Raw genomic sequence first — 27,986 nt, 5'->3', positions numbered from 1 at the left:
TGAGTAAACTAAACTGCAAAAATAACAGCATGTAAATTGAACTGTATCTGTTACAATGCATTAGAGAGGGCTGTAACATGTGACAGTACAAACCACACCCTGTGAGATGTTTACCATACATGTATTAAAAAGCCGTACTCTACCACACAATATATCTGTGCATTTGTTAAAGATGTTATATGCAACCTCCAGCTCGACCCCAAAATTGGATTATTATGTGTAGAAATTGCAGATGTTTACAGCTGCAGTTTGTCATCTGAAATAGTAGATTTCTCGTGCTTGTGCACGAATTATCATCATTGCTAATTTTTGTCTCACAACGTCGAAGATTGTGATAAAATGAAAAAACCAAAAAAACTGGTGTCCTGAAATCAAAGACAAAAATACGAAATGTTTGTGAATTATAGAGGGAAGCAAAGCTAACTCAACTGAAACAGAGTTTACAGTGTTGCGGAATGCAGGACAATAGTAGGTTATCTGTGCCTGGTGAGCTTTGTGATCGGTCCTGTATATGAATTTAAAAAACACTATTCAAGTAAAATTTGTGAAAACAGAAATTCTGCTTGTTAGGGTTTTAAATCTAAACTACTGCATTGCAAACTTGGGGAACATATTAAGGGACTTGCCTGTGACATTCATGCCAGATCCAGGCGTGCCGCCCATTCTTGGGGCGGAAGTCCGCTTGGCCAGTGTTGTGGATCTGAGAGCTGAAACGGAGAAGTCTTCGGTACCCACTATTGCGGTTGGTTGTGGCAGCTGAAGAGGACAGGCACTCTTCCTCTAAGGCGCATAGCAGCATGAACATGGGCCGGTCCTCCAGATAAGTTGTCTGCTCAACCAACTCTGCATTGAGAACAAGGTCAGGCGCAGCTGTATTAGAGGGAAAGAAAGAGACAGACAAGGTATCAGTAAAGGAGCCTGATGTCCACACAATTCAGATGCTTCTGGAGAATAAGTAGTTTGCAATTCACTCAGTAACGAGACACAAATCTGGTAACATAAGTACAAAAAGGTTTCAGGTGCTCAGTTTAACTACACACTTGGCACCAATTGTATGAGCCTCATGCCAGTCCCCCTGGTATCAGACTCCTGTTGAACCATGACATACATGATTCCCCAACCCATTTTTTGATCTTAAACTCCACATTTGCTGTTGTCCTGTCGTGAGAAGTGTCTCATCTGTATGTGTTTTGTACATTTATTTTGTATATCTCATTCCTTTATGCTCCTCTATACTTGCATTTAAGCTACCACTAAATATGTCACCTACTAGCATCACCTTCTGGATCTAGACTTCGATAAGGGACCTCAAAGCCATCCTAAAAAGGCTGGAGTATAGATACGGATTGGGATCCTCCTTGCCTCTCTTTTCAGCAGTGTTCACTACTGTGCCTAAAAAGAGAACCACTATTGAAAAGGCCCTCATCTGCTCTCCCCAGCTCCCCATGCCGACAGCACCCAGCATGGATCCTTCCCTCACCAACAAGATGAACGACCTACTATCCCCTGAGGAAATGTCTCATATTTAATAAACTACCCTCCCAACTTAAACAAAAGAGTCATGAGAAATCTCAAACATAAAATTCTCAAACTTAACAAATAAACGCTTATCATTGATCCCTACTTCTGCTACAACAATGGCACCCTACTGAATGGCCTCATCTTCTCTACCACTCAAAGTGCTCAATGGAGGAAAGTCCTATCTTCTTCACTCAACACCGCCACCGTCAAGACAATCCCACAGTTCCATAAACATACTATAGAGCTCTCCACGTTTTCCAATGCAGCTGCCACCATCTCCATCAACAATGGCACTGTGCTCATTCAAACCTCAGATCACAATCTGGAACTCGTCGTCAACATCTTCTCTTTCCTCAAGAACAAATTAGACATGGTCACTCCCAGCCTACCCCCTCGCAACGCCCCTCTGACTCCTCTCCATATGACAACCCCATCTCTCCCACACCTCCTTATGCCTCTTCCCACCTCTCTTCCATGACGGACACCCAAGTTTCCACAGGCACCACTGCAGCTCAACACCTCCCCCTTTTCCCACAACATAACTGGCACTTTCCCACAACAACCTCATCCCGACATCGCTACTTCCCTTATTTTTTTCAGACCCCGTTACAAACACTCCATTCAACATGATCACTACAATCATCACACCCTATCAACCATCTATTACAAAGGCTCTGATTGTGCACCCTAACAGTGCTGGCTCCCTCAAATGCTCTGATTCAGCGACTTCCCTACTCCACAGTGCCTTCCCCAACCAGGAGCCTCTTAGGATCTTCTACCTTGACACTATAATATTCAACCTGCACCTGATTTCGGCTGACATCCTTAAACTGGCTCCCATCACCTCCAACCTTGAACACAAGTGGACCTCACGTAGGACTCTCCTCCAGAACACTCTAACTCCCAAATGCCACTCTGCTCGTATCTCTGCTTATACCTGGACATGCATCCTGGCTGGAGATCTAAACGGAATCAAAACCACTCAATAGGCTAGTCAGACATCTATTGAACAACAATATAGTCTCCCTCCTAGACACTTATAACCATGCTCCAGCCGTCCACACTATACCTACAACAACAATTTAGACTATTATCACTAACCCTCCAGGACATACCTCCCCAGCACCAGGTATATAAATAAGTTGAATCTCACACAAGTAACCATCTGACATTCAGCTACAAATACTGACATAACTTCCCTTAAATGTGTGTTACTCAACTCTCGATCCATTGTGAAACACATGGCAGGACCAGCCGATCTTATACTCAACTCTGACCTTGACATCCTTATACTCACTGAAACCTGGCTCAACAAATCCTCATCTCTGATCCTTGATTTACTAGTCCCCCTCAAAAATGACATCATCTGACTAGACCATTCAGGCCATTCAGGGAAGGGTCCTAGCCTGTATATACAGATCCACACTATCTATGAAACAATCTTAAGCACTGTCACTGGACTCCTGCAAATACCTTAGGATCAGCATCACCACCATTGACAGCTCAACTTCTCTTCACATGTTTTGCCACCCTCCCAGTGAAAAGCAATCATTCATTGAACAGTTCATGGAGACTATCTTCTCTAATGTTGAAGAACTTAACATTCCTATTTTCCCAGGTGACTTAAACATCTATCGGAACAATTCCAGAGACACTCTTTTGAACAGTTTTAAATCCTTCCTTCTGGATCTCAACCTTTCCCAAGCCTGCAACAACCTGACCCATATTAAAGGAGCCACCTTAGATTTAATCATCACCAAAGAGAACTCCATTCAAATTCAATCCATCCTTCCTTACGACTGGACTGACCACCACCATCCTTCCTTACGAATGGACTGACCACCCCTGCATCACCTTCGTGATTTCAGAAAGAACAAATATCACTAAGGGTCAACCTGTAAAAGCCAAGCACTAGGCATGAGAGACTTGCAACATTAACCCACTCACTATGTCAGCTTTTAGCAACGGACTTCCTGCCCCCCCTGCATGCATGACCTCATGGACTCACTAAGCACTACATCAAATCCATAACAAAAATCATTGACACCCTTGCCGCCAAACAACTAAGGAGAATCCAGTCAAAAAGATCAAACCCCTGGATCAACTGTTTACTGAACGAGGACCGACGATAGAAATAGCATGGAGACATTCCTCTTCTCTGTCCAACTTCAAATTTCTACGACAAAGATGGCGTGCCTACAACAAGCACATCAGGAAAACCAAAGCTGCATTCTTCCAAATTCAACATGAGACAGCAATTGACTGACCAAAAAAACTGTTTGAAATTGTTAAAAATTAGATGAACCAAAATAGCAACTCCCCTTCCTCAGACAAGAAACTCCACCCAACTGCGAATCCTTTGCCTTCTTCTTTGCTGAGAAAACCAAAATATTCACCACCGATATGCACAACTCTTTAAAACTTCTACCTTGCAAAACCTCCCAACACTCCACCTCTTTTGATCAGGAAGAATGCCCAGGAAACCCTTCTTTTTCATAAAAAAATACCACCTCTTGGTTTGACTTTATAACCTTCTAGGAAAATTACATCTTAAAACTATTGACCTCTCTGAAGTGCTCCAACCACTTCAATGATCCCCTTCCCTCCAAACTCCTAAACTAGTCCACTCGACTTCTACTCCCTTTATGGACTAAGATAATCAAAGCCTTACACAAAGATACATACTGAACTGCGTCAAAAGTGGCCAGGTTGCTCCTATACAAAAAAAACTGCTCGGGCCAGTCTGACACCAACAACTACCACCCCATCTCCAACATCCCAACTTTAGCCAAACTCCTAGAAAAATGTGTGCACTTAAAGCTTAGCAATCACGTTGAGCAATTTCAACTCCTCCACCAATGCCAATCAGGATTCTGACGAGGCCACAGTACCAAAATTACCATGGTCCACATTGTTGACGATGCCCCGCTCACACTTGATCAGAATGAATCCTGCCTTCTAATCCTACTCGATCTGTCAGCAGCGTTCAACAAGGTCAATCATGAAACCTTTTTAGGCCTAATATTACACAGGATGGGTCTTTCCGGTATTGTGCTAAAATGGTTCTTCTCTTTTCTTCACAATAGATAGCAACAGATCCTAATCAATCATGCTCTTTAGGATCAGTCGCCAGATTCGCTTGGCAGCCCACAAGGTTCTACTCTCGCCCAGACATTGTTTAACCTATACATGGAACCCTTATCCGAAACTCACCAACTCGCCCAGTCCTCCTACCACATGTACGCAGATGACACTCAACTCTACATGGAAATCACCTCTCCCTCAGACATCAATATTCTCAATAACACTTTGATTAAAATGCAATATTGGTTGACTCCCAACCAACTCAAACGTAATGCCCTCAAAACAGAAGCCTTACTGATCTCACCGTCTGCCATCACCCCTAGTATCATGAACTGGCTCCTACACTTACTGCCTTGAATTGTACCCCACACATCATTGACTCTGCCAAATCCCTGGCTATTACCTTGGACAATGCCCTCACCATGCAAAAGCACATCAATGCTGCCACCAGAGGAGCCAACCTTCAAAAGCATGCGCTAAGGAAACTAAAGCTTTTCCTCCCCTGGGCAGACCTCAAAACAGCAGTAAAAGCTCTTGTGCTATCGAAATTAGATTATGGTAGCACCACCCTTGTTGGCCTCCCAAAAATCATACTTGAACCATTGAAAGCTAGTTTGAATGTGGCAGCTAGGCTCATCGCCGGAAATAAAAGTGATCACATCAACCCTGACCTCCAGACTCTGAAATGGCTACCTTATGAGGCTAGGATCCATCTCAGAATTGCAAGTATGATGCATAAATACCAGACCATCACAGGAAAACGCTTGTGCAGGCTCTGGTCATCAGTAGGGTGGATTATTGCAACGGGCTGCTCCTCGGAGCTAACGAGGAGCAGCTCAGTAAATTGCAAATAATCCAAAACACAGCAGCAAGGGTTGTCCTGAATGCTCCAGCCAGGACCCCTTCCAGTCCCCTGCTGATGAGACTCCACTGGCTCCCAGTTAGGAAGCGAGTCCACTTTAAGATCTTATGCACCATCCATAAGAGCATGATAGGAGAGGGCCCGAAACATATGATTAAGATCTTCCAGCCCTATATCCCGGGACGACATTTGCGCTCCAGCCAACAGCAGCTTCTGCAGACACCAAGAGTAAAGAAGACCAGACAAGGTGGCCGTGCATTAGCTTATGCCGGCCCAACACTCTGGAATTCTTTACCCCAAGAACTCAGGTCAATTTCCAGCCATCTGAGTTTTCGGAAGAACTTAAAAACGTATCTGTTCTCTGACAAATAAATCACTTCCCGGCCTCGCTACCCTACACAAATCACTCTCTTGTAACAGCACTAATTTGTGGCACAGTAATAGCGCGGAGATACCCCTTCGGGAGTCTAATCTGGCGCTCTATAAGAATATAAAATAAAAATAAATAAAATAAAGCGCTGAATCACAATACTCCTTACCTGACCCAAAAAATGAATCTATTGGGTGGAAACAGATTACACAGAAGTACAAGCTCCTTATTGCTTAAGCCAAAATTTCAGCAAGAAAAAAACCTACAACCATTCCTTCTCTGGAATTGCCCCATATATTTGGAACTCTCTCCCTACCGAGATCAGATGCAACCCATCCACATCCACCTTCAGCAAAGAAGTAAAAAGTTCTAGTATCCAACACATTCTTCTCACACTGAGGACATTCATACCCCCCTCTCCACAGGAATGGCTCTTTCCTGCAACTCTGTTGTGGCTTATTTATCATGCCTACGCCCATACCCCCTAGATCCATGCTGTTTCCCTGCGCTCCACAGCCAGCTGCACCGCTACACCTGGTGAACTCTGCTCAAGCCAGTTTTATTTAATTATGTGTTCTTATCTCCCCTCTTCCTTTTTTTCGTGTAATTAATGTCCTCATGACTGTTACTATGCTTTTGTATACTGCCTACCATTTTGTAACATACCTTCCTTTGTGATTCCTCTAGAGCGCTCTGGCACTAGATAGGCCTTGTTAGCGCTTTATATAAAACACTTAAAATAAATACAATGTCACTATACATCAGACTGTTATTGGTACTGAGGATTTTCTGACCTCGTGGTCAATTTTGCATGCATTATGCACATCAAGAGACTCTCATTCAAACAGAAGTGGGACATTGGGTTGGTACTACCTAAGAAAGTTTGTCTGGCAACTTTGACACAATCCTTTATTCACATGTTATGACTGTGAAGAAGGAAACAATTTGGAGCAAGCTTTCCACTAGGCACCCAACACTTCATTCAGTTTGAAGTCAGTTATTAAGCATAGAAAGATACTTCGGGAACCTGGATATGGCATTTTAGGAAGATAAACAAACATTAGTATAATGGACTCTGACTTGGTTAGATTTTCTGCTTCAGCCTTGAGAGCTACTTTGTGGTTCATTTGATGCATATATTTTTGATGCATATTTATTTTTAGGACAACAACAATACTACAGTACCACCACAATTTGAGGTGATTGCTGACAGAATATCGGAAACACAAATATTTGTTGACAGAATATCATGTCAAAATATAGGGGACCAAAATATCGAGAGGGTAAGTGCAAACAGGTATGTATAGATTTACTATTCTTAAATCCACATCTACGTACCTTGATATTATATATATATATATATATATATATATATATATATATATATATATATATATATATATATATATTGGTTACCAAGCCGCATTTCCTTCCGATCAAGGATGGCACTGACACCGTGAGTTCGACTCAAGTTTCATTTATTTCCAAAAAATCTGCTTGCAGACGCGTTTCGGCGGAAGCCTCCGCCTTGTTCACTTCATCAATATATGTACATATATATATATGGCAGTCATGGTGGTTTGAAGGCGATGAAATAAAAATACTTATTGAGCACTGAATCTGGGTTTGCATCCGTTCTTTCCCGCGGAAGGGAAGTACAAGGAAACAGTTGAACAGGAGATATATACATATATATATATATCTTCCCCTGTGTGGTCTCTGCTCTCTCGAAAGAAGGAGTTATGTTGCATATATATATATATATATATATATATATATATATATATATATATGTATATGGAGTTATATATGGTGTAAAACTTTGCTTATTGATAGAAACTTACCTTCACAATATTTTTGTCCTCTATGTTCTTGACATGTTATTTTGTCCACACAATACCTTTCCTCAGATATTTTGTCTGTACCCCATTTGTGGGCAATAATGATTATAATGATTATAACACTGGGCACAGACTAGAAGCAGCAATAGGCTTAGGAGTCCTATGTATGAGGTAAGGGGAGGAGTAGAAAGCTCTCCTACTAATGAAATTGCAGGTGAACCAAAGAGTTTGATAAGTCTGTAGTAGGTTGAACAAGAAAGCAAAAGTTTAAACCCTGTTTCAGTTTTGGCTATTGCAACAATTGTGCCTTTGATGGGTTCCCTTTCTTAATATTGTCATAGTCAGCACTGTTTAATAGATGTTTTTATGTTTGAGGAATAATAGTTTTTCTTTCTTTCTTGTTTAAGCCAGACACTCACTCTTTTGAAAATGTTTGACCCCTGCTTCGCAAGTTGGCCCTGACGTCACTGGCTTCTGCTGCTGCGGCGGTTTTTGTGTGTATCCAAGGTGTTGGATGGTCTGGGCCCGCCATGGACTTTTGGGGAGTAATTGAAGCGGTTGTGAGGTTATTAACCTCATGCTGGGCGGCGTGAATTGTCACTGCTGCCCCCGCTGGAAAGTTCCCCGGATCTCCGAGGCTGAAGCAGTTTGGGGACCCGAGGAGGCGTTTTTGTTTTTTAACAAGCAGGAAATTGACTGCAACTTGTGAACTGTACTGCCACCCCCGCAAAGACCACTTGGTGACACCCCCTCCCCCCCCCCCTGCAACACCTGCCTGGACTCAACATCATGCATTCTGGGTGTTATGGTCCACACACACTTTGTGAACTGACAACAGGTGAGATGACAACGCTAGGGGGTGGAGCGGGCCCTCTGCCAATAAGAGGGTGGCAAGATTTACATTTGTGATGTCGGAAGCCTCCTGGATTCTTGGGCGCTGATGAAGGCTGACATATTCTCGAAATGCATTCGCCACAATAAGAAATAATATCTCTATTTTGTCTGTACCCCATTTGTGGGCAATAATGATTATAACACTGGGCACAGACTAGAAGCAGCAATAGGCTTAGGAGTCCTATGTATGAGGTAAGGGGAGGAGTAGAAAGCTCTCCTACTAATGAAATTGCAGGGGAACTAAAGAGTTTGATAAGTCTGTAGTAGGTTGAACAAGAAAGCAGAAGTTTAAAGCCTGATTCAGTTTTGGCTATTGCAATAATTGTGCCTTTGATGGATTCCCTTTCTTAATATTGTCATAGTCAGCACTGTTTAATAGATGTTTTTATGTTTGAGGAATGATAGTTTTTGTTCTTTCTTGTTTAAGCCAGACACTCACTCTTTTGAAAATGTTTACCTGTAGGGCAAAGGTCAAGCCAGACCAAAGGCAGCATAGTCTGTGGGTAAATATGGAGGCAGCCTTGTGTCACTGAACTACTGATTTTGCCACATCATTTAGTAAGAAAAGTGATTCCATACAACAGACTGATGCAGATTTTTCAACTTCAATGTTACAAATGTTCATTTTATTCTAAATATACATTATCATTAATGAAGGGGAAGTACATGTCTGACTATCACCTGGTATTTTTGAATTATCGCCATGATATAGTGCATTTGATTAAACAAATAATTTAAAAAATCCAGATTATTATATGTAATTTGGAATATACTAATATATATTAATTTGCAGTAAAACGCACAAACACGTTATTAACATGCAAAATAGTTTAATAAACCACAGGGGGTGGTCCATCATCAGTAGAAAATGCAGATTATAAATAAATAACTGGAATATAAGTCTTCCAGCAACTGGATTTGAGTCTTAGGGACGGATTTAGTTTCGATGTTCATAACAGTATTTGGCAGACGCGACTGTTACATCTGTTTGGCTGAAAACATTATGTCTCCAAATTTACTTTGTAGACATTCATGAAATCAATTCCTTGCTAAGGCTTAGCTAACTACATCTGCATCTGCAGAAAGTGTTGTCTTCGCTGAAATCCCTATTGAAAGCACAAAACAGATTCAGGGCATTGCATTTTTTATACACTTAGGAATTGCCTCTGATGCTCTGCCTAATTTGAGTTTCCCCAAAGACAGATTGGCTCAACTGGGTGGAAATGTATACAAAAACAAAACTTTGGTTTTAAAAATAACCTATTTTCCTAGATTTGCAAAGTACAGTTCTAAGAGTTTTAAACTCAATAAAGCTCTATAGCAGGAAAATAGCAATACATTACAAATTAACATACAACTAGTCTGTGCAGTCCTGGCCTTCCTCAAGACTCTGCTCTAAAATGCGTGATTTTATTATCCTTAGCTCTAGGAAGGCTAAGGGAGTGGTGGGTGAAGGCTAGGGTGACATGGCACCAATCATTTTTGAAATTATATTATTTTTCAAGACCATCTATAGGGAGAGCGGTGGAAGGAAGTAAGGCCATGTTGTGCATAGTTCCTCAATGACTCCTTTACCTCTGCATAGTTTACCCATTGATCAGCTGAGCAGAGAAATTTTATAGTTACATCACGGATGCCTTGAGCTTCACTCTCACCGTCTAATTGATGTCATTTGGCACACTTTGGTGAAAACCAACCTCCTTATGGACAGTTATCCACCCACATATATGGCTCACATTCATGCCATATTCAACATGTTTCTGTCTGACTAGTTCTGCTAACCCTTAAAACCCAATATCAAAATAGAATTCTTTACCATAGCCAAGACGGCCAACAAACTGCAACAAATTTAACTTTGCAGCTATTGTACCCCGTGGCCACATTGCTGCGATGGGGTACTACACAACTGTGATCAACTCTAATTAGTACTTAATCAAAAGAACAGTATGAACAAGGGTGAACCCGAAATGTATTGGGAAATGTTCATTAATTTGATTATTATTTTTTGAATTGCATATACTTATTGCTTCCAAACACATTACAGTTTCCCAAAACTAAATGTAGACGAAACAAGATGTTTATGATTTGAATTGCATTTGGAAATGTTTGTTTTCACTTAAGTTTGTATTTAAAAAACATTGAAGCTTATACTTAACTTTTCTAAAGATTGAAGTGTTTTCTTTCTTGCATCACAGTGTTATAAACATTGATAAACTGGTATAGGCTTTCTAGCCAAAAGCTGTGCGACATGTAGTCACTGGTGTTCCAGAGACTCACTTTCTATACACCATTTTATGTAGCCATGAGGAGTTCGAGGATAAAAAATGCCTTTTCAGTACCTAGTGTCAGAACTTCCTTTTCAATCGGGTTCCACCTTCACCATTGAAAGTCTCGGTAGCATTATCATGAGCTATAGATTACTAGTATCATAAGCTATGGCTTGTGGCCATTGTGGTGGCAACCACTGTATACAAGGTTGTGTCAGCTTCGTAATTTCCACCACGACATGTTTACACTACTGGCTCTTTGAAGCTACATTTCCACAAGGTATCTTTTTTGCAGGTCTATTTATCTTTGTGCTGCTTCTGTGACCTTGATTCAGAGAGTGTTATGACCTCTGGAGTACCCTTTTAAAAAGGTCATCCACATAGGCTCCGTGCCCTACCATGTATAAGTAATACTCACTTTCAGAACAGGAAACTCCAGCCGCATAACGACCGCCTCCTCTCGGGCAGGATACCTCAGCACCATCATGACGGCAGTGTGCTAGCGACAGCTCAGTCCCCGAACATTTTACGCCACTCATCATGACATCGTCGGCACTAACATCTCCCTGCCAGTACCACGTTTCCTGTGCAAAACACAATGCTGAGTGTAAATATATAAGCATTTTCATGTAGCAATGGCCATTGCATTTAACAATATGAGTGGCTTTCTAAAGTTATTCTACTTTCCAACAGTAGTTTATGTCAAAAATGCAGCTCTTTGGAACAATTTGCCACCATTTAATGGGACCAAAAAGCAAAAGGGATCACAGTATAATCAAACATTTTGTGCTGCATTATACAAAGGAAACTCTACTGATACTCAGGTCCACGGGCCAAGCATAGTCTAAAATAAGAATGTATTTGTGGAGGGTACTGTCGTTTGCTGCTGTTATTAAAAGAAATTAAATATGGACACACTTTAATTGGATAATTGTGAACTTGACGCTTCACCGGTAGAGACTGTGAGCAGGGGCGGCTCCTCCATGTGGGTGGAGGAGCGTCGACACACGGCTTTCTCGCAGTGCGAGAAGCAGAAACATATAATGGTATTATAAATACAATTTTATGTTTCTGCTTTTCGCACTGCGAGAAAGCAGAAGGATTTGGTTGGGGGCGGGCCTGCTCGAGGGCCTGGGCAGGAGTGGGTAGCCCAATGCCGTGGGCCCTGACTGTTTGGTCGGCCCTCTGGGGCCGATCAAACCAGTCATGTGCACTCCTCATTTTCTCCATGTAGGCAGCCTACTTGGAGAAAATGTCCTTCCCATAGATGGCTGTGTGGTCGGCATCCCAGCCAATCACAACGCTGCCATTGCAGCGTTGTGATTGGCTTAGGTTAGGTGAGGGAAGCTGATTGCTTCCTGTGGCAGAGAACAACACGTGATTGACAACTCGGAAACGGGACGGCGAAGGTAAGTCTTTTTTTTTAAATTAAACCTCCCCCCGCACTAACCCCCGCCATCCCACATGCAAGTCATGCTGGCCGTGACTGACTTTGAGCAGTCAGGGCTTAACATGTCATTTACACATTGGTGGAGCTGGGACACAAACAAACATCAGTGGCTCTCCCATCTTGTCACATTCTGAGTTCTACCTCCATGTTTAGGGATGGTGGAACTGCTGGGTTTCCATAAGCTGAGCCTCGGTCATTTACGACAGTGTAAACTCTCATCTTGGCAGCCCATCTGTCACTCAGCCGCCAGGCCAGAGTGGCTGTTACCCTCACGCAATTTTGGGTGGGATGATGGTCACTAGATTTCCCTGCCCAAGATTGTAGTGCAAGGCATAACAGTGGAGGGCATGTACATCGCTAAACTGCACCACGCACAGGGGGGCACCACGCACAGAGGGACACCGATTGTTTGGCGACATTGTTTCTGAAAAAAAGAAAACTTTGCAGAATTGATTCAAAGTTCACATCCTTTACCACAAAGGGATACGGGCAAGGGGAGCAGAGTCTTGTGGTGGCTAGCCTGCCACCCATCAAGCTCTAAATGAGCCCATTGTTCCAGGAGGCAAAGGGATTTGAATATGGATGCAGTTTTACATGGTAACCAGACATACAAACTTCATTGCCCTATCGAAGCTATGTTTAAAACAAAAATAGATGATATTATTTGTAGAGCTCATGCAGTGAGTGGAGGTACCTGCAGCTAGGCAAATGGTGGCAGAACAGCCCACCAATCTAGGGTGCCAGGTGCTCCACCACCTCTGATGGCGAGGAAAAGTTAATAATAGTGTTCTGAACATGCTGTGATAAAGCCCTAACTTGTAGAAAGCCTACCATGTACGACTGTATAGGAAGATGACATAGTACGCCCATACTGGGGAATATTATCAGTGCATTGATATACTGCCTGCCAGCCACCAAGGAGAGGTGGTGAATTCAATCTTAGCGGTCAGCCTGGAAAGCAATAGATGGCCCGATGAATTTGAAGGAAGGGAAAGTATGTGTGAGTTGCTTTTACCCTCTTCTCGTTCTGCCATGATTTGAGGTGATACACATTGATAATTATAACGTATTTGTATACATTCCACTGAGTACTAAGTGCTGTAAATAACAGGTAATACTAATATGTAATGTTAGAATAATCGATATGCTGGGATTCAATTTCGGGACCTGCAATTCATACAAGGAGACAGGGGCTACTTGACGTCAAAATTAACTTATCCCCAACCTTGATAATAATTGGTTGTGATGTGAAATTAAATATGAGTACTGAGGCCGAAGCTTTAGTTTTTATCTCCGTAGCAGTTCTTAGGATTTTAATTAGCGCAGCCTGGAAGGATACAGAAGCTCCTACTTTTCAAATGTGGTTGTGCAGAATGTTGGGCATACATAATATTGAGGAAGCATTATATGATTTAAAGGGAGCTAAGCTAAGGGATATGGGCAAGCGACTTTGGGCCCCAGTGGCTACTTGGAGGACAGCAAAAGTACAAATGAATGATTTACTGGTTTTGTAGATATTTAACCTGTCAATTGATTGCTTATTGTTTATTATTCTTTCTGTTTTTTTCGCTTGACGGTATAACGCTATGCATCTATCTACATATTTATGTACGCATTTATGAATATGTATTTACCGGTATGAACTCTCAATAAATAAAAAAAAAAAAAAGGAGACAGATTTATCAAGACTTTGGGCAATCTCAAAGTGCAAAGTGGTGCAAATTCATGTCAGGATATTTACTTTCCAGATCAATATTGATTTTTCACTAGAAATGTGTCTATTTTCAGTGCAAATCTCTCTTTGCACTGCTTTGCATCAAAGGAGCATTATATGGCTGGTACATGAGCATAGCAGTGTAGCCACCTATGGCTGTTGACACAAAGCAAAATCTGATTTTGCTTTACGTAAAAGAACTAACAGTTCTTTGAGGCAGATGAAAAGTTAGCGAATATTATTTTATTCCTCCTAACATTCCACACATTGCATCTGTGCTGCACTGTATAGCACACATCCAATAAGTGAAATGTGTTCTGCATTGTACAGCACACATCCAATGAGTGAAATACTTGAAAGTCGGTTGAGGTATAAGATACCATACTAAAAGACTACCCTTTCAGTACAATACCTATGCTAGACATCATAGGCTACATTGAGGTTTTAATACATTTCAGCTGTGTTAAATAAAGTAAATGCCTAAGAAGGCCTTCTCTATACAGTACTGCTACCTTAAAACAAAATCTATTTATCTAGCTATCTATCTATCTATCTATCTATCTATCTATCTATCTATCTATCTATCCGTCTGTCTATCTATCTGTCGGTCTATCTATCAATGTGAGGGCACAGTTTAAGAAGAAGTAAAAATGGGATGTGTCCTAAAGAAAAGCTATTAAATATTTACAAAAAAACACTAATAGGTGAAATGCAGAAATGTTTTGTATAGGTTTAACAAATATGTCACGTAATTCATACAAACTTTAATAACTTCAAAACAGCTTACTGTGAAAAAGTTGATCTCACTGTATGTTCCAAAACGTGACGCAGTGTTTTCGGAATTGCTCAAATTGGCATCATAGTACAGAGTAATATTTATTAAAAGGAAAACTGAACACTACAACAATACATAGGATATATTGCTGTACTATCACTACACATCTGCATGCAACCTGTGCCCTGTTTGTAGCTAATTACCAACCACCCTTAAACCATCTTGTATTACATCCATATTCTCCTCCTTCACTCTTCTTGTTTCCCTGCACTGCGATTCGCCCCCGGTCAAGTTCAGTGGGATCATCTCCCCCCCCCCCCCCCCCCCCGCACGTCCAGACTGCTGTGTAAACACACCCGTTAACCCCTTCGATGCTGGTGACGGAACCATTCCGTCATCAGACACGGTTGAGCTGTGCTGATGACAAAATGGTTCCGTCATGACCACACCCATTATCATTGGGGCCCAGCACAGGGGGAAAATATCAATAGCAGCGATGAGGTTATAATGGAGTACTAAAATAACCGATAACCACTTTCATTTTGCAGTACCATCAAAATAAAAGCTATAGCAGAGAAACACTGAAACATTACAACTTGTATTATATTTTTGTCTATTTACTTTTTAATGTATAAGGAGCCTAGGCCCAAAATCCACCCTCATTGACTACATCAACTCTACGTGCCTGCCCCAAATGGTACTGTTGGAATTGCTCCAGTTTGTTTTTAATAAATAACAATGCAATATAACAATAACAAAACATCAAATTGATTCTCAAGCCTACCCTGAAACATAGGCCTATAAGCACTTCAACCTTTTTATATATATATTTGATGTTTAAGTTTATTTTATAGTTTATTTTGCTGTAGGCGATTTGTTTTATTTGATCTTGATTATGTACAGTAGTTACAAAGATTTTTTCTGTGGCTGCTGATGTATGTAAGATAATTCTCATTAGTAAAGTGATGAACTGAATGTAGTGACTTGAACAGATGGATTCATTCATCGTCTAGCCAGTTAGTGCAAGGAGGTTCATACAGCGGACACAGCTTTCGCCACTTCTATTTTCATTTCACAGTCTTTCTCCACACTCATTATATACCTCACACGTATGTCATCAGGTCATGAGATGGGAAAATGAGAATGTTCTTCATTAAGTGGTGTCTTCAAGGACATCTTGAAAGAGGGAGCTATCCATGAAAGCACTAGACTGCTATGGTCAGCTTTCAGATGATATAGGTAGCAAGGCAACACCCAGGCGACGCAATTTGATTGGTATGGGAACAACATCTTGCATCTAAGCAACACAGCACATTTGAACTGTTAGTGTTTGTGAACTAGAAGCAAAAATAAAGCATATACACCATATACTTTATTTAACTCTACTTTACAAAGCATTATAAAATATATAGTTGGACAAGATGATTAGGTGAAAATCTGAAACACTCAACAGGAAAATCAAGGAAAACCCTGAACAGAAATACCTTTTGTTCTTTGCGTAGTGCTTTAACTTTGTTGGTTAATATTCGCCTTTGCTTTTCTATTTTTTTCTACCTGTGTGCTCTGAAGGAGCTTCTTGTCTCTTCAAGGTTACTTCAGAGTGCCTTTTTTTCGGCTAATGCTTCAGCATAGATAGGTAGGCTGTCAGCCTTTTTATTCCTTATTGCTGATTTCTGTTGATCACTAATGGTATGATCAATACCTAGGCCTACAACTGAAGGATAATACTGGAGGTAAAGCTAACGGTGCAAAAACTGAAGGGGCCTTGTGCAGTATCACCCATGGGAGGTTTTACCGATTCTGAGTTGTGCGGGTTGGAATGAGGGACAGCATGGGGTTCCAGTTACGGGAAGCTGCATGTTTTCCGCGGTTCCAACCTTCTTGCCGCCACGCAAATTCCTCCAAATGATTCCTGGAGGAAATTGGGAGTAGAAATAAGTATGGATGCGTGGAATTACTCCAAAACTTGGAACACTAGCACCAAACACAATCAGACAGGAGGTAACCTTATGACCATACGTTTCTGTGTCAGGCATAACTTCTGAGGTATTGCATCACTATAAAATACCCACTGTCCTTTTCTTGCTTTGCTAGTTGCATCTTGTTTCTAGTCATTCCTTCATTCTTGGTTAATCTTGCTTTACTACAGTTTTCTGATTTATGAGCCTTCTGTATTTTGTATTATAATAAAAGTTACAGCAGAGCCTAGTGTTAACTGTTATTGTTAAAACTTTTTACTATTCCTTCTCCCCTAAGTCTCCCAACAGCCATAAACTCCTCTTACTCTGTTAGTTTATAGAGCCAACATAGCTGGGATTTAAGGCCTCAGTGGGCTGGCGGCCTATATTATAGTACCTAATCTGGATATGGAAAGTGTGGTTTGTAATGATGTGTTGACAAACACTGGCGCTTAGAATAAATAGACAGTAAAGCAAACAGCGTCCATGTGACTCTGCTAGTTAGCCCATTCTTTCTGATACATGAGAGTATCAGTAAAATGATGTGACCTCCATTGCGCCTTTTATTTGCATTTTTTAATCTAACTATGCTGCACAGTGTCCCAGAGCTGTACAGTGCGGCCAAAAGCAATAGGCCCCAAAAGTGAGATCTATTGATTTGCCAATGCTTGTTTTCTTTAACAATAGACTACAAAGTCACATCCATGCAAACAAGTTAGAGGAAATATGTTTATATCAGAGGAGGATAGATTCTAGATTAATTCCTTTGCTTTATTTTCATCATTAAATACAAAGCCATTTCCGGTGGCTAGCCAGGGAGGTAATCCTACATATTACACACCTAGAAATCACATCTATTGCACACCTAGCAGTATGTGGAGAAATGAATAAGAGAAGGGTGTGGGGTGACGAATGTTGTAGACAGTGTGTCACAAGACGTGTCGGCTGGTGCAGTTCTAGCAATGTGCTATTGAAAAATTCTTTGAAAAACAAGGATGTTATCCCTGTACTGAACTTCACAAATCATTCACACACCAAGTGCAAAAAAGAATACAAAATAGTTATTTAAAAGTAACTGAGATCTCATCGTGTTTACTTAAATGCAAACAAGAAGAAGGGGGTCACACTAAAAATCATTATCCACTGCTCTAATGCTGGACTGCTGTGCGCCTACTAGAGCCCCCAGGCGGTAAGGTTCTGATGGGTTCTGGGAACGATAGATAAATATGAATGATTTCCTATAAGCAAGATATTTTTTGCTAGAAAGCAGATGCACTGTGATTTAAGGTTCATAAACTGGGATATCTGAGCAAGGCTGGCAGTGGCAGGCAGTGTGGCTAGCAGCGGTAGATGGCGAAAACCAATTGCTAGCACTCCTTCGCCACCACTGGCTATATTTGAGAATACTGCCACCCAAGAAGGCAAAAGTGCAGCCATTGGTTCAAGATGAGGCGTGAGTACTGCCTCCTTGCTGCTGTGCCCACCAGCAGCATCATCTCCCTCCTGTGGGGCGGCAGAGGGGCCATGCAGCAAGACAAGCGTTGAGGCCTACCTTAAGAAGGCAGCAGGATTGGTAGGCAACAGCATTCTTATAGAGTTCTTTATAAGTATTCCTTGCTAGTATCACCCCCATCTCCTAAATTTATGCAATGAAATTGAGAGCACAAACGCTTACCGCCGAAACCTACAATTCGCCACGGTAACTACCATCCTTACACCTAATAAATCCCCAGATTGCTGTGCTTCTTACTAGCCCATATCCCTGATAAATACCGAGCTAAACTGCTCGCCAAGATTCTGCCCTCTCATCTAGCTAGGAAGATCTGAACCCAGGTCCATAAGGACCAAAATGGATTCATGCCTAATTGTAACACAGGACACTGTGTCATGTAGCTTACATCTCCCTTCCTGCTGCCATACTCCTTATTGGCTTTGTGAAATCCTTTGACAAGAGTCATTGCCCTTTTTAATGCACGCAGTTCAGAAGATGAACATCGATCCTCTGGTTTTAGCCTACCGGACGGCCGTGTACACCATTCCTAGGGCGAAGATCAGGGTAAACGGCATGCTATAAGTTTCTTTTTTTATTGAAGCATGAATACGACAGGGATGGCCCTTCTTACCTCTCCGCTTTGCCCTTGAGCCTTTGGCAGAGTGAATCAGAAACAATGTTAATCTGGTTGGGTTTTGCTGGTCTAATCTGTTGGAGGATAGAGAATCTCTTTATGGTGGCAATATCATTTTTTTCCTCCAACAACCAGAGAGCTCGTATTTGCAATTGCAGTGGCTGTTGGGGGCATATTGGGATGCCTCTGGATTGACTGAATTGCCCTACATCTGCTTAAATGCAGTTACAGGGCGAGGGACCATAACATCCCCTAAGAACTCCCCTGTAGATATCACAGGATCACTTTATGTACCTGGGTATGATGGTGACCCTGTACCATAGCAGGGTGGGAGAGATTAATGTTGTGCCATTGCTACCATGTAGCAGAGGGATATGGACACTTTGACTTTCTTGCCCATTTCCATAATTGTCCTTCATCCTCCTGCCAACCTTCATCCCAGATTTTAGCTATGGTCACAAGATATATCTGGGGAAGCAAGCTCCCAAGGGTTTCATTTCCCAAATGCACTATGACCATTTTTAACAGGGTAATCAGTGTGTTCCTGATTTGTGCCGTTATTATTGGGTGGCACAGAGGATTCACACTGGAGGCTGACTGTTTAGGGACAGCGCTGACCCAACAATGTGCCTCTACCTTGAAACCCTAAAGTGCTGTGGTACCCTACACTTACTATGCATGAGACTTCGTCCCCACACTCTCTCCCAAAAGACTTGACTGCCCCTGCTCTGTTGGCTTGAGGCACAGGGGCACATTAAATGGCTGGGTAAAGCATCACATTTGACAACTCTATGGTTTGAGACACGGCTGTGACATGTTACAAAACTGGAAAGATTAAACCTCGGGACCACATTGGGATATTTCACCTGGGAGACGTGTGTGGGAAGATGACCATATGAAAACTTTTGACCAACTCACACACAACTACACATTTCAGAAGTCCCACTTCTTTAGATATCTCTAGCTTCAGCATGCACTCTCAGCACACAGGGATATTTTGATAGATGTACCCTAGTTTTACCCCTCGGAGGCCAGACTGGTATTGGAGCCTCCTGGACAAAAGATTAACAGTCCCTGCTTTTCCAATCGCCAGACCTCTTGGGTAGCACTACAGTTGCCTTGAGATGAGACTTGGGAGAATTGGATGTCGGGGAATGGCAGGCGGCAAGGATGAAGGCACAGGGCAAGTTGGATGATGGAGAATGGCAGGCAGCAAGGATGAAGGTATAGGGCTTGGCCATTCCATGAAATCTTAGGGAGATCCATTTTCACTACATACACAGGACATACTACAATCCCAACCAGACGTGGAAGGTGGGCAGAGCCACTAAACCCGCATGTGCACGCTGTGTGAGCCCTCTGGTGAGATTTTACCACATTGGGAATGTCCGATTATTCAAATTTATTGGATTTAGATACATGCATTATTGGCCAAAATTCTATATACTTAACCTACTGACACCATAGATGCCGTTGTGGGCATAATGGAGCGATGGCCCTCCTGTAGAGCCCAAAGATCGCTAGCCCGTCTTGGCTATTTGGTTGGCAAGCAAGAAACTGCGTGCAATTGGAGCCTTCCAGAACCTTTCTCCATGAAAGATTGGCAGAGGGGACTCGACTATAGTGCCAATGCAGAACAAGGGGCGTACAAATGGAGTTGATTTTCCGTCACAGCCCCTTGGGACCTCTGTATTATCCATCTGTGCATCATGGTGATTTATAATTTTTATATTTCTGGGCCCATCTGTCTCTATTTCATTTGATTGATATGTTTGTAATGTGTTGCTAATAAAATTAATGAAAAGTGATTTTTAAAAAAGGTTGGCAATGTCCCGGTTTTTAACATTAACTTACCATTTTGCAATTTCCTGACATCAAGTTGATTCATTTTTTCAAAATTTAAATATGTAAAGATTTGGGTTCAGTTCAACTTCAGTGGGGATTGTGCATCCGAAACAAATCCACATCACTCATTTACTATTTCAACATTGAATATTTCGATGGCTTTATTGGCACAATATTGGATATTGTGCCATGCTACCCGAGTCATTCACTAATATTGGTGCATTGTAGTGAACGAGTAAAACATATGTTAATAATTTATTAGCAATAAACAAGCATGGCTTGGAGATCGTGATACATTATTTTCTTCGATTTTGCAGGGGATGCTGATTAGACTGTGTGATTGATATTATGTTTTTGTGCTGGAATGTACTGACTTGAATTTCTAGCATGGAACATTTCTGTTTTCCAGGAAAATGTTCATCTGAAACTAAATATATGAGACATTCATGGGTAAGAGAGTTTCATTGAGCAGTGTCTAGCAAATTGAGTCTAGTCAACTATTATTTATTTACCTTCTAGGCATTTCATATTGGTTTAATTTAATTCGTTTTTCTAGCACTTAAATCATTTAGCAGAGTGAAATTATTTCCTAGAAATGGCAGATTGAAGGAATATACATTTGTATTAATCTCTTCACTACCAGAGTGCATACTTCTCTTGTGCAAACTAAGCAGAGACCTTTAAGGACATATTTATAGCAAAGTAACACAACGCAGTGCAGCAAGTCACATTTACAGGGAAAGACCAGGTATCGAGCCATATTTAAAAGAATACAGCACACTCCTGTCCTTGTACCTGCGCTGGAACCAGTTTGCCTGCCTAGCGCCAATGCAGGCATCCTTGCACCATGCTGCAAGAGTGTCTGCATTGCTGACAGGATTGTTTTTGTGCAGGAAGGGACACCTCCCTACAGAAAAACAATCCTGAGAGGCAAATTCCTCCTTCTATGTGTGCTGCACAATGGATCTGAGATGGGCACTCCTTTCTTCATCCCTTGACCATGCTATTTAACTCTTCTGTTGTCCCACTAATCCTGCTTTCAGTGTTTTGAAGTGATCTAAGGGCTGCATACAGCAATTTTACATGCATGCAACATAAAATGGCATGAGAAACTAATCTTGAAATTCTATAAAATCTAGTAAGATTAGACGATATCCAACTTATGTAGTGTTTCTTGAATCATGTCGGTCAGACACACGGAAAGAACGTGTATCACCTAAGTCCTAAAGATTTTCTGGAGACACTGAACCCATGTAGGCCATCTTCACTAACTTGTTCAATATCACCTACATACCTTTGCATGCCTCAGAAGACGTATTATATGATATGTTGACAGGAGACATAAAAGATGATTGTATGGGGCACCCCTATAAGGAAAGCAGTTCAAACTAATATTCCTCAGACCCAATGTGTATCCCTGATTGAGGAAAGATATTAAACTTTCTCTTCCAATGTATACAACAGTTAAAACGACAGCAAAGAGTTTTGTATTGATATTTAATGTTGGAAGAAACACCTCATTTCATGTTCTAAAAAAGAAAAAGTACAATCATTACAGATGTGCATGAGCAAAGACTTTGGTATCCAGGGATCTTCATCCTCATGGCACATTTGGTATGCATTGCTTTTTTCATGTTTTTAGGGATATGTGAGCAAAGGGACTCCTTGAAATTCATGTTTAAATAATTTAACGTTTTTGACTTGCTGCCATTAACAACAGCTGATCTTAATCCTGGTTATGTCGGACAGCCGCAACTACTTCTGTGATCTGTAGGAGAATTACAGAGCTGGCAAAAACATAAAGACAGGCTCTTTTTGCTCGGGCTGCAAACCCATTCAAAGACACGCCATCTGGAACACGGCAACCGCTACACTACATCACACAATGTTGGGAGGGCGGCAAGAGAATGCGCCAAAGTGTTGGGAAACAGACAGTAGTGAAGCACAAGCGATACTTCCATAGTATTGCTTGGGCAATAACAAATGCACATGTAGTCTCAGAGATGCAGGTGGGCCTCAACAATTGAAGGGGCCCTTGCTCCACTTTGTATGTCTGTGAGATGGCATGAAGGAATATGTCATGCAGATGTTGGCAGTCCCATAGGGGTTGCTCGAATCCCTCAGACTCGCCCACACACTTTTAGGTCTAGCTTTACAGGGCAATGAGCTGCAAGACCTTTTGTTACAACTTCTTCAATATTTACCTAGAATCTCATAACAAGTGGCCCAGGTATGTGCGTTTGCTACTGTTACCACACAGACCCGAAATACTAGTATGGCAGTTAACCACACAGTCCCTCAGTTTTCTCCAAATAAATTTCAGCAGGTCACACCTGCCAAAATGTATTGAAGGAACATGTCTGATAAACACTGGGACACAAGGATTTTGGTGTAATAAGACACACTCTTACAGAGACACACTTGCAATTGAGAGTTCTTTATTGATGAGATATATACAGTCCCAGTGGAGTTGGGTTTTTGACAAGTCAGATAAATGTCGGTCCAAACACAAGGCCACACAGAAGGAGCTCTACAGTGGGGGATTTGGTTCCACCTCACAGGAATATTACCCTCTCATCTCATGGTTTTTGTTTGTTTGGTCTGTCATGGCGGTTCCTTTTGAGATCGCACAGTACAATGCATGAAACACTATTTCACAAGTCAAAAGCATGTGGAATCATCACACCTTAAATTCTTTTTCATGGCGGCACTGTATACAGAAGGCAAACTTTTTTGGTATCTTTTTACACTGCAGCAAACGTTTTAGAAATATTTTAGTAGGGTTTTAAAATGCAAGTGAGGCCTATTGGTATCCAGTGATCTTCACCCTCATGGAACATTTGGTATGCATTTCTTTTTTCATGTTTTTAGGGATATGTGAGCCGAGGGAGCCCTTTAAATTCATGTTTAAATAATTTCACATTTTTGACTTGCCAATGCCTGTCCTGAAGCGCATCGACCATCTTTGTTATGCCAAAGTCTATCACTCCAAGATCTCACTTCACTCATCAGTGAAGTAGTGTGGCTCACTGGTTAGAGGCGGCAGACCTGAGAGCAGAGGACAGCCCGGGACCAGGGTTCGATTCCCGGCGCGGCAGGTTTCTGGACCAGGGTCAGCGGACTCGATAATTCTCTCGCCTCGGTGCCCACTCTGATCAGCGATCACACTCGGCAACTCTGGGCATTAGCTTGCCTCATCTTCACTAACGGCCCCACCAGACTGCCGGGGATGCCTGGTCTCACCCTGGAGATACCGATAAAGGGACCATCTCTCAGGGAAGCCAGGAAGGGTTTCGCAGCGGTCGAAGCGCCTTGGGACCCTACGGGTAAGTAGTGCGCTATATAAATGCCAATACATTTACATTTACATTTACCATCTTTTACAAAATAGGCCAGAAGGTCCATCATGCTCTACTTATAATTAATGGAACGTAGGTATAGAGGATGTTCTGTACAACAGTGAAGGAAGACAGTATTTTAAAATTCTGTTTTATACTAACAAGGTACCCTTTTCCAGGCAGAAAATGTCCACATTTGTTAAATCTGAAATAACTTCAGACCTGGCCCCAAAACAGTGGCCTACACTTATCAGAGACGGAGATTTACGACATAAGGAGCCTGATTCGAAAAGGTATTTACGGGTATAAAGCTATGTTTGTGGGTGACATTTCCTCTATTTACACCTGCAAGGTATTTACAGGTATAAAGTTATGTTTCTAGGTGAACTTTCCTCCATTTACACCTGCGGGGCATCCACAAATGGATACCCAGCAAGCCTTATTTGATTTACTGCTGCCTAATTCGCATGACACAACCATGTAAAATTGTGCAGTAAGAAAGCATGGGCAGTGGGATGTTTATGGCATGAATTACCATGAGAATTTATAAACATTCACAAAATCATGAGCATTCAGCATTCAAAACCTCCTCTCCCACCCTTCCCCACCCTCGAAATGGTTGGAGATTTACTCAAGGGACGGGATGGGGTAGCTCACCTTTCATGGTGGGAGGGAGAATAGGACATTATAAGAATTCGTGGGAATTCTGTATCAAGAGTTTCTCCAAGGAGAAATGTACTTTTTCCATGGAGAGAAAAAGAGAAAAAATGTATATCTGCACAGTGGTCTGCATTCCACTCAATCAGGAGATATGCTGTGTGCTGTGTGCACTACTCTGCATTGAAGAAGTATCATGTGTCAGATAACTTCCCCTGTAGGTCACTTGGAAAGCTGCAACTGAAGTCCTGGAAATGTTTGCCAAGCGTCATAAATTTACACCCATACGTAAGAGCACCTAGAAAAGATGTACACCCTTTTTGAGAATCAGGTTCAGTGTAATCTCTGGACATTCTGTTTTGGTTAAGGCACATACCTGGAACGCATGGCTGGCGAATCCCAGCCCCAACTGGCGGCACACGATCATGGCTTCCATGGTTCCCCAGCCATCACTGCAGATTGTGCCCCACCTCATGGTGCCATTCTGCTGCATCAGGACCTCTACGCGGCCCTCATTCGGTGTGCGGCCCCCACTTAAACGCACCTGCAGACAGGCAGAAGAGAAAGAATACAATTTTAGGTTAAAAAAACTATTTTCTAGTTTATATATGCCCCTCACCATTGTTACATAAAAAGGAGTGATCAGTCACAGGCCTCCACAAATTTACTGCAAATCTTAAATTGGATCTCTCTTTTTATCCAGCATTAAGTGCACATCTGGCAGGAATGGAGGATGTTTTGTAACCACAGTGAAGGAAGTAAGTGCTTTAAAAATTAATTTAGAAGCCATACATTGTACAGATGTGTAAATCAAGTGTCTCAAAGCCATAAATAATAAACAGACAGACCTATGAAGGTTAACATATTATAACATTTCATTTTTGCTTATGCGCTTGACTCTAACCCCTTCTCAATGGTTTTGAATCTCTCCTTACATCCGTCATCTTCCTGTAAACTGTTCATATATATTGTTCTCTTTTCAACTCTCAACAGGTTATTATTTTTCCCGGCAGGTTGTTTGCGGGTAGAACTGAGGGAAAGAACGTGGTATGTGGATAGAGCAAAGCTAAATCCGCTGACTGGAGTCTGTGCCGCTCCGCTGTAGTGCCTGAGCAGTCCGATGAAAGGAGGAGTCGGAGCAGATCATAGGAGAGTAAAGCTGAACGAGATATGGACCTGGCAACAAACGGGGAGCACTTGAGGGCAACACTTAGGGGCACACAGTACTGTTTCACGGACACAAAGGGACATAGAAAAGTATAGACCCCTAAGAACGGCCCAATTTAGAATGGTAAATAAAATTCCTTACAGTTCTGGAGCAGGAACTCAACTCAGAGAAAACAGAATGTACTCCATATATGCGAAAATTGTAATGGGCAACTCTCCACTGAACTTTGCACTTTCCCCCTAAATTAGGGGAATATCCTTTACCAGCAGTTGCGATGCTGGAAGTATTGCAGTACATATGCAATACAGACAGATGTTTCATCAGTAACCACCTAAAATAATGTGTGGGTGGAAAACCACCAGAAAATAAGAAATTACCACAAGGCATCTGAAGCTGAAACTGATTCCTCAGGTAATTTCCAATTTTTCAGGCTACGGCTCGGAATACTGACACCTCGCTGTTACCAATCCCCGCCTCTGGCAGCCATACAAGGGGAACACTGCATCAGTATTTTCAGGCAACTCATAATGAGAGTCCAAGCAGTTATATTTCCTGCATTTATCAAAATCATGAACCTATGTTTATCTCTGAAACAAATGATTTCTCGGAAAAATGTATGCTCAGGCCGATTGATTATATTATATAATCCTGTCAGAATATACATTGCCATGATCATTTAAACAGAATTTCTCATCAAAATCGTATCAGCGAAACTTCTTTTTTTTTTATTCTAGAGAATGCAATTTAGAAAGGGGGCCAAGATAAGGTTCTAACCACCATTCCGGAAGCCCCACGTACACACTGGTGGAACAGTCACCAGTAGTTATTTGCCATAATCACAGCCTACAGACTTTTTTCGGCTTAATTGCTTCATTGCTGTTATTATTCACAGTGAATCATCTGGCATTTCTTGCTTTAATGCATTTATTCATAGATTGTTCATTTTTTCCTGTTTTCCATCCGATTTATCTGAAATTGCTATCGTGTTCATTTAGTGAGTCACTATATTGGTTATCATTAACAAAACACTGATGACTATTGAGCCAAAATGAAAGTCATAGTAATTGGTTGTTATCGTTCTGCATTTTGATTCCATTATTATATTTACTAATGTACCTCAATGATTTAAAGGTTCAGTAATAGAATTGATTTTGGGTGTGAATTTGGATTTTATTATGTTTTATGGGTTAAATGGGCTTATTAGCATGTTCGAATCTCGAGTCGGGTACAATAGTAAACACAAAAATTAACCCTCAAACCGACTGACTTCCCCACCTTCAATTCCTCCATAGAAACAACCAAATAGATGTTTCTTAAGTGATCCTTTCGCCCATTTACGCCACTGAAAGTGATACTATGGTCCAAGAAATGTGCTATGGAGATCCATTTTGATTTAACAGGAGGAAGCAGCAGTTATGAGAAATAATCTTCTCTATTTAGCGGTTCATAGCCCAGTTCATTATGCGAGGGTTCAAGCATTCACTATACATGCATCGATGTCACTGTCGGACTGGGAACCGAAACCGACCCTGGCAAACTGCTTGGCCGCCCCCCCCCCCCTCCTCCCCGGGGAGATTGGAGGGGGTGAGGCCAAGCTGTTTGCAGGGGCCGGTTTCAGCAGATTTTGTTACATTGGCGATATTGCAGCTATGCTGTAAAACCAAGCATGGTAAAAAACAGCCCCCCAGGGGCCCAAAACTAGCCCCCACCCTAGCGGCCCACCGGGGAATCGCCCGGTGCCAGCTACAGCCAGTCCGGCCCTAATCAATGTTACCAGAACAGACCTTTACATGTAACACATTGTCCGACTTAACCATAATGACCACACTGCCCACAAGCTCTGCAAAAAACTAGGATGTCAATCCCAGACTGAAAGCAGAAACCACCAGCATTTGGCTAATCTGATATCAAATTACTAAACGAAGGAAAAGAAGTATTTAGTTTCATCAATGCGCGCGTCCGAAGCAGCTATCCGTTGATTAAATCCACGACTCTTAAAGACGTGATAAGATACAGATGTTGAATTCAATCAGACAATGCTCTCATATTAACTATTCAGAAATCTGTACCAGGAGCTTGCTTGGCCCCATACCAACAGAGCCTCGAGCCAAATGTC

General features: G+C 41.8%; 1 protein-coding gene across 1 annotated transcript in view; it reads right to left on the bottom strand.

Moving 5' to 3' along the window:
- Positions 1–27,986, bottom strand: part of LOXL2 (lysyl oxidase like 2) — a 445,269-nt gene that overhangs the window by 62,388 nt on the left and 354,895 nt on the right. Inside the window, exons 8-10 of the mRNA XM_086943561.1 lie at positions 25,079–25,246; positions 11,258–11,423; positions 627–870 (exon numbers count right to left, since the gene is read on the bottom strand). Coding sequence (XP_086799687.1) covers positions 627–870; positions 11,258–11,423; positions 25,079–25,246 — 578 coding nt within the window. The remainder of the gene's footprint in view (positions 1–626; positions 871–11,257; positions 11,424–25,078; positions 25,247–27,986) is intronic.

The sequence above is a fragment of the Lissotriton vulgaris genome, chromosome 11 (genome assembly GCF_964263255.1).
Source record: "Lissotriton vulgaris chromosome 11, aLisVul1.2, whole genome shotgun sequence".
Classification (NCBI taxonomy): domain Eukaryota; kingdom Metazoa; phylum Chordata; class Amphibia; order Caudata; family Salamandridae; genus Lissotriton; species Lissotriton vulgaris.
Note: the sequence above shows the minus strand (reverse complement) of the source record. Positions and strands in the feature narration are given on the sequence as shown.